This window comes from Eutrema salsugineum, unplaced genomic scaffold, assembly GCF_000478725.1.
Source record: "Eutrema salsugineum unplaced genomic scaffold, Eutsalg1_0 scaffold_1, whole genome shotgun sequence".
Taxonomy (NCBI): Eukaryota; Viridiplantae; Streptophyta; class Magnoliopsida; order Brassicales; family Brassicaceae; genus Eutrema; species Eutrema salsugineum.
Genome location: NW_006256909.1, coordinates 10,656,792 through 10,670,549, shown reverse-complemented (window position 1 = coordinate 10,670,549; position 13,758 = coordinate 10,656,792). Strand labels below are relative to the sequence as shown.

Sequence of the window (13,758 nt, the reverse complement as noted above, 5' to 3'; positions counted from 1 at the left end):
AAGAATAAAAAGAGAAGATAGAGAGTATGGAGGCTGTCAGATGAAAACGACAACAATCCCTATTGTGAGATGTGTCGTTTTGTATTGTGAGTGTTCTGTAGGATACTAGCTAGGATGCGTGTGTTCAATTCCTATTTGCCAACAAAATTTATTGAGAAGAATAAGTCAACTAATTAATATACACAGTCTATATGTATATACTTATATACGTATAAATTAATAAAATTTCAATTGTTCGTACACTGCAAAGGTCTGAGTTTAATTATTACGACGAGAGACAAAAAATAAAGTTGGTCTTTGGCTAAAATTAGTAAGTTTTTTCAGTTTCAGCTTTATTGTACACCGCCCAAATTGCATGCTTCAGGCACATTTATAGTGTAGATTTATACGTTTTTCATTTTCTCTCTATTTATTTGTTTATATAATTATACGTATATTGTTTTTAGACAGTCGTTTGAATACGTATAAATAGTTAGCATTTGTACGTAAGGGTTATGCATGCATGATATTGTTGGGTTTGAATGGGCCCATATATTGGATGGTAAACCCACTCCACTAACTCAATTTTGTACGGTCATCATGAACTTGACACATATATACCATATGTTTGGAATACTCGTTGTATTTAATGTAACAATTTCAATGGTTTCAAATGCTTAGGAATGTACAAGTATCCGTTAAATGTAGGCTATGTAGTTACCTGACGTGGTTATATCGGTTCTTCTAGTTTCACACTTCATCATGATGAAATTATATATTTCAAAAGCACATAGTTTTATTTGCTTGATTCCTATCCCTAATCTTTATGCATAGTGATACTTTATCAAATCCAATAGAGCGTTTGGGAAAAAATGCTAGTAACTATTTAAAGAGACTCATGCAAAAAGACAAAATAAGTTATGCGTCTTTTTGGAACATATCCAAAAGTAGTGCCTAAATAAAACCCATAAAACGTCAATAATAATCCTTAAAACATCGACATAATCCAAAAAGAAAAGGTGTCTACTTCAGAAAAAGAATTTAACAAAACACAAATAAACATGGAATCAAATGGGAGGGATGAGAAGGCGAAGCACACCGTCCTTGGCGATGGATTTCATCCGACGGCTAGGAATGTTGACCGGAGTGGAGAGCGCAGCCACCTCACCAGAGTAGAAACGAGGACCTTGGTCGTGGGGACTAACCACAGGGGCTTCACCAGTCACCTTCAGCTTCCCGTTAGCGACTGAGACGGTGAAGTTGTCGATGGGAACGCCAGGCATGTCAATACGCAAGTATAAGCTGCCGTTTTGGAGCTGCTTAGACTCATAGGCCATACCCGATCCTTGTAACACACATGGGTGTGACTCCAATACCGGACCCGTGTAACTCGGGTCTGCTCCACATGTATCACAACAAAAACAACAGCAAATATATTCCTTTTTAAAAAATTTAGACAGCCAAAATTATTGCAATTTGTAGTATAATAATTAACATTAACATAAAGCTTGCAGAGAGGTTGAATGAATTACCACTGGGATTCGAGCCATGGGGAAACTTGTGAGGACCTTTGCTACGAAGATCTTTGACCACAAGACAAACAGTTTTTTCAGTAAACAACTTTCAAAAGTTTTTGAATGGAAAAAAAAAAAACGACTCTTGCATTGATACAAATACCAAGATATATATAAAAATATTGGTGAAAACGGCAAATCAAGAAAATGACGGAAGAACAAAAAAAAAAAGAAGACTTTTTTTTTCTTAGAAAGAAGGATTTGATGAAATTAATACACAGGAGGAGGAGGAGGAGGAGGAAGAGCGTATACGTTGTGGCATGGTGTTTGTCTTGGAGAGGACAAGCCTTAGAACGCCGTCGGACATGTCGGCGGTGAAGCTGGAGATAACGCAGCATTTGCATGTAATTCCGGGGAGGGTTTCGTATTTCCGGTGAGATGAGTCGTGTTTGTGGACTTTTGGTGCTTCGGCGTTGACCCACACAAATTTCTTGGACCGGTCGATTGAAACCGACACGCCGTCTTCTGGAACACCGGGAAGGTCAATCCTCAAGAACATCTCTTCGTTCTCAAGCATCTTCATCTCCGTGTATCCTTTTGACCCACTCACTAGAAACTCGTTGTTTGTTGCGTAATACCCTTCTGCTCCGTCGTCCACACCATAAACCAAGACATAAACACAGAAAAAAAGAAGAAGAAGAAGACCAATCAGTGATCCGTTTCAATAAATCTGAGGTAAGTAATGAGTTTTGTGGTTGGTTTAGGAGATGTGTTACCGGGAGATGGAGGAGCTGCACGAATTGGGGCGACCATGATTGACTGAGATTACAAATTTCTAAGGTATCTCTAAAAGTTTGCTAGGATTATTTTCTTCTCATTTAAAGATCTTGCTCTCTCTCTCCTCTCTCTCTCTCCTCTCTCTCTCTCTCTCTCACTCTATTTTTCTGAGTTTTAGCATTTAGAGTGTTTTGGATCTTTTTGAGCTAGAGGATAGAGAAGGCAACGAGCAAATAAGGACTGAGTTGTCAAGTCAATACGACAAAACAGTATGGGACACGTGTTTCTTTATCATTTGTATGTGTGTAATTAAATTTATGGAAATATTTGTTTCTTTATAATTATATAAGTATTCTTTTTGTTTTTGCTACTACGTACTTAATTAATAGAACATAATTACTACGAGATGTTTGACGTAGCAAGTAAATTATATATACACACTTTATACAAACTTTGTTTAAACACAAAAACTTTTCGTCAGAAGAAGAAAGAGGAGTGTATATTTGAATACTCTAGTTGGCTTCTGAAAATCATGCGGACGGTGATTTAAGGACCGTGATTTAATCAAGAAGAATCAAAAAAGGAAGATTTGTTGCAGAGATTCAAAGGTGGTTTCAAAATTCAAGATCCCTTTTGTCATTTATCGATAAGTGTGTATAGATAGATGTTTTCAATACTTATAAAAATGGAAAGGATGTGAAATGAAATTCTGTTGGTGGAGTACTTTGTTGCTTCCCAGCTCCCAAATTTTGGTCCCCTTTTTAAAATTGATCATAGTTATTAATTTTAATTATGTACTGATTATTGGCAAGAGTTTTTCAAAAATTCTTGACAATCCAATATAGACACCTTGGACAATGATAACAATTTAGATATACTCAACAAAAGGGTTGGACGATTCTCAAAATATTACACAAAATAAGTTTTGTGAACATATCCAAAGTACTGATGAAACATGAAACGACATGTTGTTCCCTAAACTTACTACACTTCGTTAAACAGCGTTTAAATTCGTATAAATAATTAGCATTTGTACGCAAGGGTTATGCATGCATGATGTAGTTGGGTTTAGATGGGCCCATATATTGGATGTGGACCCACTTCACTAACTAATTTAGGCAATGTTTTATAGTTTATATATACGGTCATGATAACACAAACTTAATGTATCAATTTCAATGGTCTATATTCTTAGGAATGTACAGATATTTAGCAATTGTTATCATCAAAGTATTGCACACAAAATAAAAATTCAATAATTGATCTCGATTAACAGAACACAGCCATTTATTAATTATCTATGTTTAATTTACTTGCGTATAAAACCGCATATTCTATCTTCTATGATGTTGGGGGTAAAGGCACAACCTATTTATATTATATTTTTTTTTTCGGCAACCTATTTATATTATATATGTATCATTTTGTTGCTTGATTACTGTATCCATAGTGTTTTTTTTTTTTTTTTTGGTAAAATGTAAAGATTATATGACAGAAATTACAGGGATAACAAAGAAAACAGATTAAACAAAAAAACTACAAAACAACGACAAATGAACAGCAAACCACAACAAAAGACTAAGAAAAACGGTTCGAGAGATTAAAAAAAAATAAAACCGAACAATACCAAACGAGAACGCAGCAATCACACGCCGAAACGCGGACCATTCCATTTTGCCATAGCTCCAAAGAACTAGAATTCTCATCTTAGGTGCCACGAGCATCAACCCAAGGCCAGCCCTCAAACCTCATAAGGGGACACCTACAGCTTCTCCGAGAACTAATGGAATTTCCGATTTCCGCAACGGACAAGCTTGCAACCGGCGACAAAGGAGGCCGAGCAGGCAGTCGGAGCGTCACCTCGGACCGCCATTCCTGCAAAAACGAATCTCCGCAGAAACCAGCTCCCACAGCTACAAGCAAACCGCAACAACAAACCGGCGCCTCAACAATCACGTCCAACATTGCTCCACCGTCAACACCAGACCACATCCGGAGCCAACACGAACCGAGTTCTCAGACACTAACGCGGGCCTACTACTCATTAGTCGGAAACACGCACCTTTGGGGATCCCGTGCCACGCCGATGTCGAAGACGGCGACGAAGAAAAAACCGTCAAAGTCGATCAAAGCTACCGCCGAGCCACCATCTAAAGCCACCGCTGAGACAACCGTTGGTGGAGCCGCACCCGCCGGAAAGACGTGAGCCACCACTCTGAAGCTTGCCACCAGAAACAAGCCGACCTAGACACCAAAAAACGGAGGCTGAACCCGTCCTCAAGGTTCAAAACACCATCGCCGGAGCCGAGGAGGCCAGATCTGCAAATGCTACCTCGCCGCCGCGTCGAAAAGACCGAAACTTGAGAGAGACCATAATCAGGGAGAGAGAGGAAAGAAACTACCACCCAAACACTGAGAAGGACAGAGTGCACGCCACCGGAGGAGACCCTCAAAAGAAATCTGAGCAGCCGTCCAGAAAATCGCCGGAGAGCGAAGGAAGAAGCAGCGAATACTTCTCGAGGCAGACAGAAAAGAGGCACGACCCAAGGACGATACCATCTTCCACCGCGACCCAGCGAAGCCGCTAAGATCCCGCCGCCGTCGAAGTAGATATAATCGCCGGAAAAGCTTCATCACGACGCCACACCCGAACCGACGGCCACCAAACTTAAATACACATTAAATGAAAGAGGGGAGCGAGGAGGTCCCTCCTCCAGCGACGGTATGCCACCACGCGCGCCGGAGAAAGAGATCGGAGCAGATGAAAGCGTCGACAAGAAGAAGTAATTTCAGATCTAAAACTTTCGGGAGAGAAAAGGAGGAGAGAGAATTTTACAGTTTTGAAAACCTCTGTATCCATAGTGTTGTTGCGTGTACTTCGATATTTGTCTACTGATCCAGGCATCTGGATGATCAATAAATATTTAACATTTCCTAGACTTATATAATTGCTTAGAGAAGTATATATAGTTAATTAGCTAGTTGAGCATGCATTTAGACCCTGAAGTTACAGCTATGTGATTAATTGATACTAATTATTAACTAACTGTGTTTCAATGTTGAGCATAGAGAACATGCATGTTTAAAATCTCATTGGTTCGAACTTGAATAGGCACAACAAACTTTTACTCTTCAAAAAAGTCTAGAAGATGGGAATATAATTGAACACTCAAATCAAATTAGTTCGTGAAAATCATGCAGGTGGTGAATGAATCCCAAAAGATGAAAAAAAGGAAGACTTGTTGCAGATATTCAAAGGTGGTTTGAAAATTCAAATTCCCTTTTTTCATTTATCAGTGAGTGTGTTTTCAATAGATATATAAATATGGAAAGGATGTGAATAGTGTTTCCCAGCTTCAAAAGTTACATGTCCCTTTATGAAAATTGACCATAATTAATCATTTTAATATTGTAGGATTCTTGGCAAGATCAAGTTTTGTTAAAATCTTTTGCAACGATCAATAGAGACTTTGGAATATAACAATTTAGATAGACTGATAAATGGGTGGGCCGAAAATTTACCAATATCTTAGGCAAAATAAGTTTTTTGAAACATATCCAGAGTACCGATAACACATAAAACGACATAAATCCCCCAAAATAGCTACATAATCCCTAAAGCAGACGAACAGAAATCAAATCAAACAGAAGGGATGATCAAACGAAGCACACCGTCCTTGGCGATGGTTTGGATCCGATGGCTAGGAATGTCGACAGGTGTAGATAGCATAGCCACGTCACCAGAGTAGAAACGGGCACCTTGGTCGTGGTGGCTAACGACAGGAGCTTCACCGGTGACACTCACTCTCCCGTAGGCGACTGAGACGGTGAACCTCTCCTTGGGATGGCCAGGCATGTCAACACGCACGTAGAGGCTGCCGTTTTGGAGCTGCTTCGACTCATAGGCCAAACCTGATCCTTGAAACACACATGGGTGTGACTCCAATACCGGACCTGTGTACACCGGGTCTGCTCCACATGTATCACAACAACAAAACATATATTCCTTTTTTTAGACAACCAAATAATAGCAACTTAACTTTGCAATTTGTAATAACATAAGCTTGCAGAGAGGGTGAATGAATTTACCATTGGGATCCGAGCCATGTGGAAACTTGTGAGGACCTTTGCTACGAAGATCTTTAATTTTACCACAAATAGAGAAGACAAAACATTTATAAATAAACTAGTTTCAAAAGTTTGTTAATGAAAAAAAGATTCTTGTATAACTTAAGATGACGGAAGAACAAAAAGACAAGATTTTTTTAATACAGAGGAGGAGGAGGAGGAGCGTACGTTGTGGCATGTGGTTTATCTTGGAGAGGATAAGTCTTAGAACGCCGTCACGCAAGTCGGTGGTGAAGCCGGAGAGCTCACAACAGTCGCAGGTGATGCCGGGGAAGATTCCGTATTTCCGGTCAGATGAGTCGTGTTGGAACTTAGGTGCTTCGCCTGTGACCAACACAAATCTCTTAGACGGGTCAAGTGAAACCGTCAAGCCCTCTTTTGGAACACCGGGAAGGTCAATCCTCAAGAAGCTTTCTTCGTTCTCAAGCATCTTCATCTCCGTGAAACCCTTTGACCCACTCACTAGAAACTCGTTGTTCGTTGCGTAATACCCTTCTGCTCCGTCGTGATCAACACCATAAACCCAAGACATAAAACAAAACATAAAAGAGACTAATTAAGAACAATCAGTGACTGGCCCGTTTCTATAAATCTGAGGAAAGTAATGAGATTTATGGTTGGTTTTGAAGATGTGTTACCGGGAGTTGGAGGAACAGCACGAATCGGGTCGACCATGATTGAACCACTGAGAAATGTGTTTTTCTGAGATTTCAGATTTCTAAGTTAGCTAGGGTTAATTTCTTCTCTTTTTATAGATCTCTTGCTCACTCTTTCTCTCTCTCTCTGGGTTTTAGCGTTTAAGGGATTTTGAATCTTTACGAGCAGAGGGAAGGCAACGAGGAGGTAAGGTCTGAGTTGTAAAGTTGAAACGACAAAACAGTATGGGTCTCTTTACCATTTGTGTGTAATTGTGTGTGTAATTCAATTTATCGACATGGTTTTTTCTTTATAATTGTATAACCTTTTAGGTTTTTTTTTTTTTGCTACTACGTACTTAAATAGCTTAACCTAATATTATTACTATGTGATGTTTGAAGTAGCAAGTAAATTAAAATTCTCATTTGCGATAACTAATAGGTTCTATATTCATAGGCCACTAAATATACAATGTACATATGTATACTAATATACCTATAAATTATTATTGGTCGTACACTGAAAAGGCCTGATTCTTTTTAAATGAAGACAGACAAAAAATTGGTCTTTGGCTAAAATTAGTAAGTTTTTAGTCTCAGCCGTATTGTACACCGCCTAAATGCATGCTTCAGGCACACATTTCTTTTGTTTTTTAATTTGTCTCTATTATTTGTTTAGTCTCTCTATTATTTGTTTAGTCTCTCTATTATTTGTTTAGACGTTTATTTGTTTTTAAACAGCACTCGAATACGTATAAATGTACGTAGGTTTATGCATGCCATGATAACGGTATTTATGTTTATTCTCCTTCACAATGGATTTTTGTGGATCTTAATTTATGGGAGAGGAAAGCACCGAGGAGGAAGGAAGAGAGATTTTGTCAGTTAAAAACGACAAATAATACTAGGGGAACACGCGTCATCCCCTAATTTGTGAAACTATTTTCTTAGGCTTCTTTAGTTTTGTTTCCTTTCTATTTACCAATCCCATTAGCATATAAATAACGTATTGATGTTTTCAACAGATACAAAAAATGGAAAGGATGTGGGGGAAATTTTGTTGGTGGAGTTCTTTGTTGCTTCCCAGCTCCAAAATTTTGTCCCCTTTTTAAAATTGAATATTATAATTAATAATTTCAATAATGTACTGATTACTGGCAAGAGTTTTGTAAAACTTCCTTGCAATTCCAAATTAAAGACACCTTAGAAAATGATAACAATTTAGATAGACACATTATTTAGCTGTCCGAAAAGTCTCCAAAATATTAGACAAAATTATTAAGTTTTGAGAAAATATCCAAAGTACTGAATAAACATGAAACGACATGTTCCCTCAAAATAACTACATAGTCCCTAAAACAGAGGTCCAAACAAGACGAAACTTAACAGACAGAAACGTGGTCTTCATATATCATCAGATCAAACGGGAGGAATGATCAAACGGAGCACACCGTTCTTGGCGATGGTTTTGATCCGACGGCTGGGAATGTCGATAGGAGTGGAGAGCATAGCCACGTCACCAGAGTAGAACCGACCACCAGAGTCGTGGCCAACGGCAGGAGCTTCACCAGTCACCATCACTCTCCCACTCTTGACTGAGACAGTGAACTTGTCTTTAGGAACACCAGGCATGTCAACACGCACGTATAGGCTGCCGTTTTGGAGCTGCTTCGACTCATAAGCCATCTGCGATCCTTGTAACACGCATGGGTGTGGCTGTGGCTCCAATACCCGACCCGTTAACGCTGGGTCTACTCCACATATACGACAACGACAACAACAAATATATTCCTTTTTTAGACAACCTGTTACCTCAATACCAAAAGGTACCTATGTAATTAAAAATGTAATTAACATTAACATAATAAGCTTGCAGAGGTGAATTACCATTGGGATCCGAGCCATGGGGAAACTTGTGAGGACCATCGCTACGAAGAACTTTTGGACCAGAAATAGAGAAGACAAAACATTTTAAGCAACTTATTTTCAAAAGTTTGTAAATGAAAAAGACTTTTTATTGAAGTAATATCAATACAAAAAAATGGTGAAAACAACGGCAGATCGAATATAATAATATACCTTCTTGGAAATCTGGCCCAGCAAGAAAAACTGTCAAAGAAATTTTTTTAATTTTTGGGTTATAATCATCAGAATGGTTTCTACAAACTAAAATGACTGAAAGGAACAAAAAAAAAGGATTTTGATGAAATTAATTACAGATGGAGGAGGAGCGTTGTTGTGGAGTGATGTTTCTCTTGCAGAGGAGAAGCCTGAGAACGCCGTCGCACATGTGGGAAGTGAAGCCGGAGATTTGGCAGCATTGGCAGGCAACGGCGGTGACGTATTTCCGGTGAGAAGAGTCGTGTTTGTGCTCTTTGGGTGCTTCGGCGAGGACGGCCACACCTTTATTATCCGCACAAAGAGAAACTTTCACGCCGTTTTGTGGAACACCGGGAAGGTCTATCCTCACGAACATGTCCTCGTTCTCAAGCATCTTGAACTCCGTGTAACCTTTTGGACCGTTCTGCTGAAACTGATTGTTGATGGCGTAAAAAACTTCTGCTCCATTATATGAACACCATAAACAAGAAATAAGCTTAATCAGTGACGACCTGTTTCTATAAATCTGAGGAAAGTAAATGAGATTTGCGGTTTAGGGTTTAGAAGAAGATGTGTCACCGCGAGATTGAGGAACAGCAAAAGTAGGGACGACCATGGTTGAGCAACTGAGAAATGTTTTTATTTTTTTTGAGATTTCGGATTTCTAAGGTAGCTAAGTTGGCTAGGGTTAATTTCTTCTCTTTTATATATAGCTCTTGCTCACTCTTTCTCTCTCGTTCTCTGGTTCGTTTACGTTTAGGGGTTTTTAATTTGGATCTTTATGAGCAGAGAGGCAAGAGAAGGCAACGAAGAGGTAAGGACTGAGATGTCAGGTGAAAACGACGAACAATATGGGACACGTGTCTCTATACCATTTGTGACTTGCGCATTGCACCAATTATAAACAAGCATATCTTCTCATTTGTGTGAAACTTTTTTCTTTATATTTATTAGCCAAAATAGGATGTATGTAGAGACTACGACGTGGAATTGTCTGATTAAATTTATCAACGATTTTTTTTTCTAAAAAAAAATTATAAGCAATTTTTGTTGTTGTTGTGTTGTTGTTGTGTTGTTGTTGTTGTTGTTAACGTAACATAATTAGTTAATTACTATGTGATGTTTAACGTACGTAGCAAGTAAGTGAAATTCGTATTTGCGCTATAACTAATAGGTTCTATAATTCACCTACATAATTTGGTGAATACATAAGATAATTAACGTCTTACATACGGAACAATCCATATTGTTTTTTTAAATCTTTTACCAAAAAAAAAAAAAAAAAAAGTCCGAAATCCAAAAGCAAAGACATGATAATTAAAAACAGTACTGTCCATGGTTAAACATAAATAATCCATAAGCAAATCAAAGATAAAGATATTAGTTGGGAGGGATAATTAGGCGGATGACACCATGTTTAGCGATTACTTTGATCCGACTGTTGTCATAGTCTCGAGGAACGACGGCGACTTTGCCTCTGTACTGACGCCCACTCGAGTCGTACATGGCCTGAGGAGCTACTCCGATGACGGTGACTCCGCCGTCGCGTTCCACCATCACCGTGAAGTGGTCTTTTGGGACTCCGGGCATGTCAATACGCAGAAAGAGACCGCCGTTTGAGAGCTGCTTTGACTCGTACGGACTCCTTGGTCCTTCCAACACTGACGGGTGCGGTATTATGACCCGACCCGTGAACGCCGGATCTGTCCAACGTTTAAATCACTTAACATCAGCACACATTGACAAAAAAAAAAAACAATAGATCACATGTGCATGTGTGTGAATATGTGATATGTATACTAATATCATGTAGTGCACATATATGTATACGATAGATGCTAATGACATCAATTAATATTTTTGAAGTTATGTCATATTAATGGAGGGATAAAGAGCATACCAAGTGGGTCAGTGCCACGGCAACCTACATATATGAACGTTGAAAAAATTAACTAATCAATTCCAACATGTTTTTGGAAAGGTTTCTTGACGCTTACTAATAACCAATGAAAATTATCAAATGAAAATACCTTCTGGGCTGTGTCCACGTAGATGAGCTTCAAAATGAAAGAATAAATACAGAAGATTAAAATTTCAAGTCAAAGATAAAAGAAGGAAAAAAAGTTGTAATAAAAAAAAAGATAAAAGAAAGAAAAAATATGTAAAAGATGAGTAAGTCAAACGTTAAAAAATGTAAAAACATACCAAGAGGATGGCCTCCTGCGACTGCAAACAACAGAATCAACACACATCCCATCAAAAATGTCGGATATATATATACTTTACAATATGATATGCAAGGAATAAATAAAACTAATTTCTAAAAGAAGCTAGCTCTAGTTATGATAAAAATTAATTTGTTTATAACCAGATAACCAAAAAAAAGGCAAAAAGCAATTACCTTCCGGATTGTAACCACGAATTAAGTGAGCTGCCAAAAGAAAAAAAAAAAAGTTATGATCATCATTCACAAAACATAAAAAACACAATATAATCGGTAAATAAATTTACGATAAATATTTTGAAATAAAGAAACATACGAAGGGTAGGAGCAGCAGCAGGCATTCTGGCACCTCCAACTGAGAGACAAATACAAACAAAATAATATCACAATTTATTTATTGTTTTGTGTTTTGGGGATAATACCAAAAAAAAAGAGTTTCAAAATTAATTTCAGAGAAAACTTACGGGAACAAAAGGAAAGGACACGAGAATCGATCTTCTGCTTGGAGAGGATGAGTCTGACAATTCCATCTCCGACAAAACACTGAATATTACTTATCACACAGCAATCGCAGACAAGTCCCGTGGCTGTTCCGTACTTCCGGTGAGACGAATCGTTTCTGTGTTCTTTAGGCGCGTCTCCGAACACGAAAACAGCCTTCATGGATGGCTCGAGAAGGATCTTGACACTCTCTTTTGTGACTCCTGGAAAATCAAGCCTCACGAACAGATCCGTCGTCTCTTCCATGTACTGAAACTCCGTGAATCCTCTTGGTCCGCTCACTTGGTACGGATTGTTTGTCGCGTAAAACACATCTTGCAAAAAGAAAACATATCATCAGTAATCGTCGATATTAACGAGAGTTTGAGAAAGAAATGATGGAATCAATCAGGGTTTCGAAGAGATATACATACCTTGGGATTGAGGGACGGGATCGACGTGCGTGATCGGCATGATTTAGGCGGCTGAGTATTTATCTCGGAGAGTTTTTTTTAGGGTTTCTGACTTTTTTTCTTTCTCTTGCTCTCTCTCTCTCTGGTCTCTAGGGTTTTTGGAGATTTATGGAAATGATTGAAGAAGAAAGGAGGTGGAGAGAGTATGGAGGTGTGTGTCTGTGTCGAGTGAAAACGACAAACGGAATTCTCCCTCTTGTGCCACGCGTCGCTTCTGCATTTGTAATTTTACTCTTGGACGCGTGTCCAATTTGGATTTGTTCACAAAAATTAATGAGAACAAAATTCATTTTAACTACCACTAATAAATATACTGTGTATACACAGTCTATGATACGTATAGTGTTGAAATTTCCGTAGACTGAAAAGGTCTGTTTTTTGCATTAAGACGAAAATTGGTCTTTGGCTAAAATTAGTAAGCTAAAATTAGTAAGCATGCAGCTTTATAGTACAACCCCCCTATATGCATAATTTAGGCACGTAGTAATACATGTGTATATTATATATATATATATATATATCTACGGTTTATTTCTCTATTTCTTTTTCTCTTTATACGTATAAAAACTTTTTAACAGCATTCATACATCTATCTGATTTAGCATTGGCACGTACGAGCAGGCATAATATTGATACGCTTCTATCGGCCCATATATTGGATGCAAGCCCACTTCACTAATTAATTTAGGTGATGCTTTTCTTCTTCTTCTTCTTTTTTTGGTCGGGGGTGATGCTATATGCCTTTATTTGGCTCTTGAATCTTGATAGCATCAACTTATAACATGGATTGGGATCTTTCGTATAGTTTTTTTTTTGAATCTTCTGAATAGCTTTTACTCTATTTATCTACTGTAACAAGTTCAGTGGTTTCAAATGCTAACGAGTGTAGCAATTATTTTATATCAAAGTATTGTACACAACGTAAATCTTAATTGATGTCGACTAGCTAATACCACAAAAACATCAATTAATCCATGTGTAAGAGTTATACCGCATTTTATGGGTAAAGGTAAATTATGATATTGTACAATATTCTAGATCGGTTTTTTTTTTTTTTTGTTTTTGTTTTTACCTCAAAAACACTATTATTAAAATCGTGGCAAATAACTTTCCTCGAGAGAAAGCCAATTGGATGCCATAGGACCTACATGGGAAAATCTACAATCTCGTGCTTTTGCCTCTTTAGCAAGCTTGTCGGCACGGACATTACAAGTGCGGGAAATATGAATAAGTCTAAACGACGGAAACAATGAATACATAAATGTGAAATCCCTAAGTTCTGACGCAAACGAAGGCCAGGCCTCAGGGTTACTCGTCATGGCTAGAAGATCGGAGCAATCCGTGGCAAAAGATTCGCAAGGAATATCCGATGCGAGGATACACTTCATAGCCCATAGGAGTGAGTTTAGCTCAGCATGGAGGGGCGAGAGGTTACGGACCGATCCGCG

At 38.3% G+C, this 13,758-nt stretch overlaps 4 protein-coding genes across 4 annotated transcripts; all 4 read right to left on the bottom strand.

The window, feature by feature from the left end:
- Positions 1–1,005: 1,005 nt before the first annotated feature.
- Positions 1,006–2,440, bottom strand: LOC18030781 (putative 57 kDa heat shock protein). Its single transcript, XM_006414271.2, has 4 exons — positions 2,270–2,440; positions 1,806–2,135; positions 1,512–1,562; positions 1,006–1,375 (listed from the first exon to the last, which is right to left on the bottom strand). The coding sequence occupies exons 1-4, from the start codon at positions 2,304–2,306 to the stop codon at positions 1,047–1,049; spliced, it is 747 nt and encodes a 248-aa protein (XP_006414334.2). The 5' UTR covers positions 2,307–2,440; the 3' UTR covers positions 1,006–1,046.
- A 3,470-nt stretch (positions 2,441–5,910) lies between these two features.
- On the bottom strand, positions 5,911–7,073 carry LOC18030780 (putative 57 kDa heat shock protein). Its single transcript, XM_024150069.1, has 4 exons — positions 7,037–7,073; positions 6,564–6,893; positions 6,360–6,449; positions 5,911–6,239 (listed from the first exon to the last, which is right to left on the bottom strand). Exons 1-4 carry the CDS (start codon positions 7,071–7,073, stop codon positions 5,911–5,913), a joined length of 786 nt encoding a protein of 261 aa, XP_024005837.1.
- Positions 7,074–8,452: 1,379 nt separating this feature from the next.
- Positions 8,453–9,749, bottom strand: LOC112082323 (putative 57 kDa heat shock protein). Its single transcript, XM_024149959.1, has 5 exons — positions 9,713–9,749; positions 9,251–9,592; positions 9,113–9,142; positions 8,921–8,971; positions 8,453–8,784 (listed from the first exon to the last, which is right to left on the bottom strand). Exons 1-5 carry the CDS (start codon positions 9,747–9,749, stop codon positions 8,453–8,455), a joined length of 792 nt encoding a protein of 263 aa, XP_024005727.1.
- A 764-nt stretch (positions 9,750–10,513) lies between these two features.
- Positions 10,514–12,311, bottom strand: LOC18030779 (putative 57 kDa heat shock protein). The gene is made up of 8 exons (XM_024149006.1): positions 12,272–12,311; positions 11,822–12,172; positions 11,674–11,712; positions 11,535–11,564; positions 11,339–11,359; positions 11,164–11,190; positions 11,034–11,057; positions 10,514–10,836 (listed from the first exon to the last, which is right to left on the bottom strand). The coding sequence occupies exons 1-8, from the start codon at positions 12,309–12,311 to the stop codon at positions 10,514–10,516; spliced, it is 855 nt and encodes a 284-aa protein (XP_024004774.1).
- Between the last annotated feature and the right edge of the window lie 1,447 nt (positions 12,312–13,758).

What these genes read in the sequence shown, in the direction of transcription:
- LOC18030780 (XM_024150069.1), bottom strand. Translation starts at nt 7,073, where the DNA reads ATGGTCGACCCGATTCGTGCTGTTCCTCCAACTCCCG. An exon ending in TGCTGTTCCTCCAACTCCCG is followed by an intron (nt 6,894 to 7,036) that starts GTAACACATCTT and finishes ACGACGGAGCAG; the next exon opens with AAGGGTATTACGCAACGAAC. An exon ending in AAACCACATGCCACAACGTA is followed by an intron (nt 6,450 to 6,563) that starts CGCTCCTCCTCC and finishes ACTAGTTTATTT; the next exon opens with ATAAATGTTTTGTCTTCTCT.
- LOC18030779 (XM_024149006.1), bottom strand. Translation starts at nt 12,311, where the DNA reads ATGCCGATCACGCACGTCGATCCCGTCCCTCAATCCCAAG. An exon ending in TGTCCTTTCCTTTTGTTCCC is followed by an intron (nt 11,713 to 11,821) that starts GTAAGTTTTCTC and finishes TTTGTCTCTCAG; the next exon opens with TTGGAGGTGCCAGAATGCCT. An exon ending in TCGTGGTTACAATCCGGAAG is followed by an intron (nt 11,360 to 11,534) that starts GTAATTGCTTTT and finishes TGTTGTTTGCAG; the next exon opens with TCGCAGGAGGCCATCCTCTT.
- LOC18030781 (XM_006414271.2), bottom strand. Translation starts at nt 2,306, where the DNA reads ATGGTCGCCCCAATTCGTGCAGCTCCTCCATCTCCCG. An exon ending in TGCAGCTCCTCCATCTCCCG is followed by an intron (nt 2,136 to 2,269) that starts GTAACACATCTC and finishes ACGACGGAGCAG; the next exon opens with AAGGGTATTACGCAACAAAC. An exon ending in CCATGGCTCGAATCCCAGTG is followed by an intron (nt 1,376 to 1,511) that starts GTAATTCATTCA and finishes CATGTGGAGCAG; the next exon opens with ACCCGAGTTACACGGGTCCG.
- LOC112082323 (XM_024149959.1), bottom strand. Translation starts at nt 9,749, where the DNA reads ATGGTCGTCCCTACTTTTGCTGTTCCTCAATCTCGCG. An exon ending in ACAACGCTCCTCCTCCATCT is followed by an intron (nt 9,143 to 9,250) that starts GTAATTAATTTC and finishes TTTCTTTGACAG; the next exon opens with TTTTTCTTGCTGGGCCAGAT. An exon ending in TGGGCCAGATTTCCAAGAAG is followed by an intron (nt 8,972 to 9,112) that starts GTATATTATTAT and finishes CTGGTCCAAAAG; the next exon opens with TTCTTCGTAGCGATGGTCCT.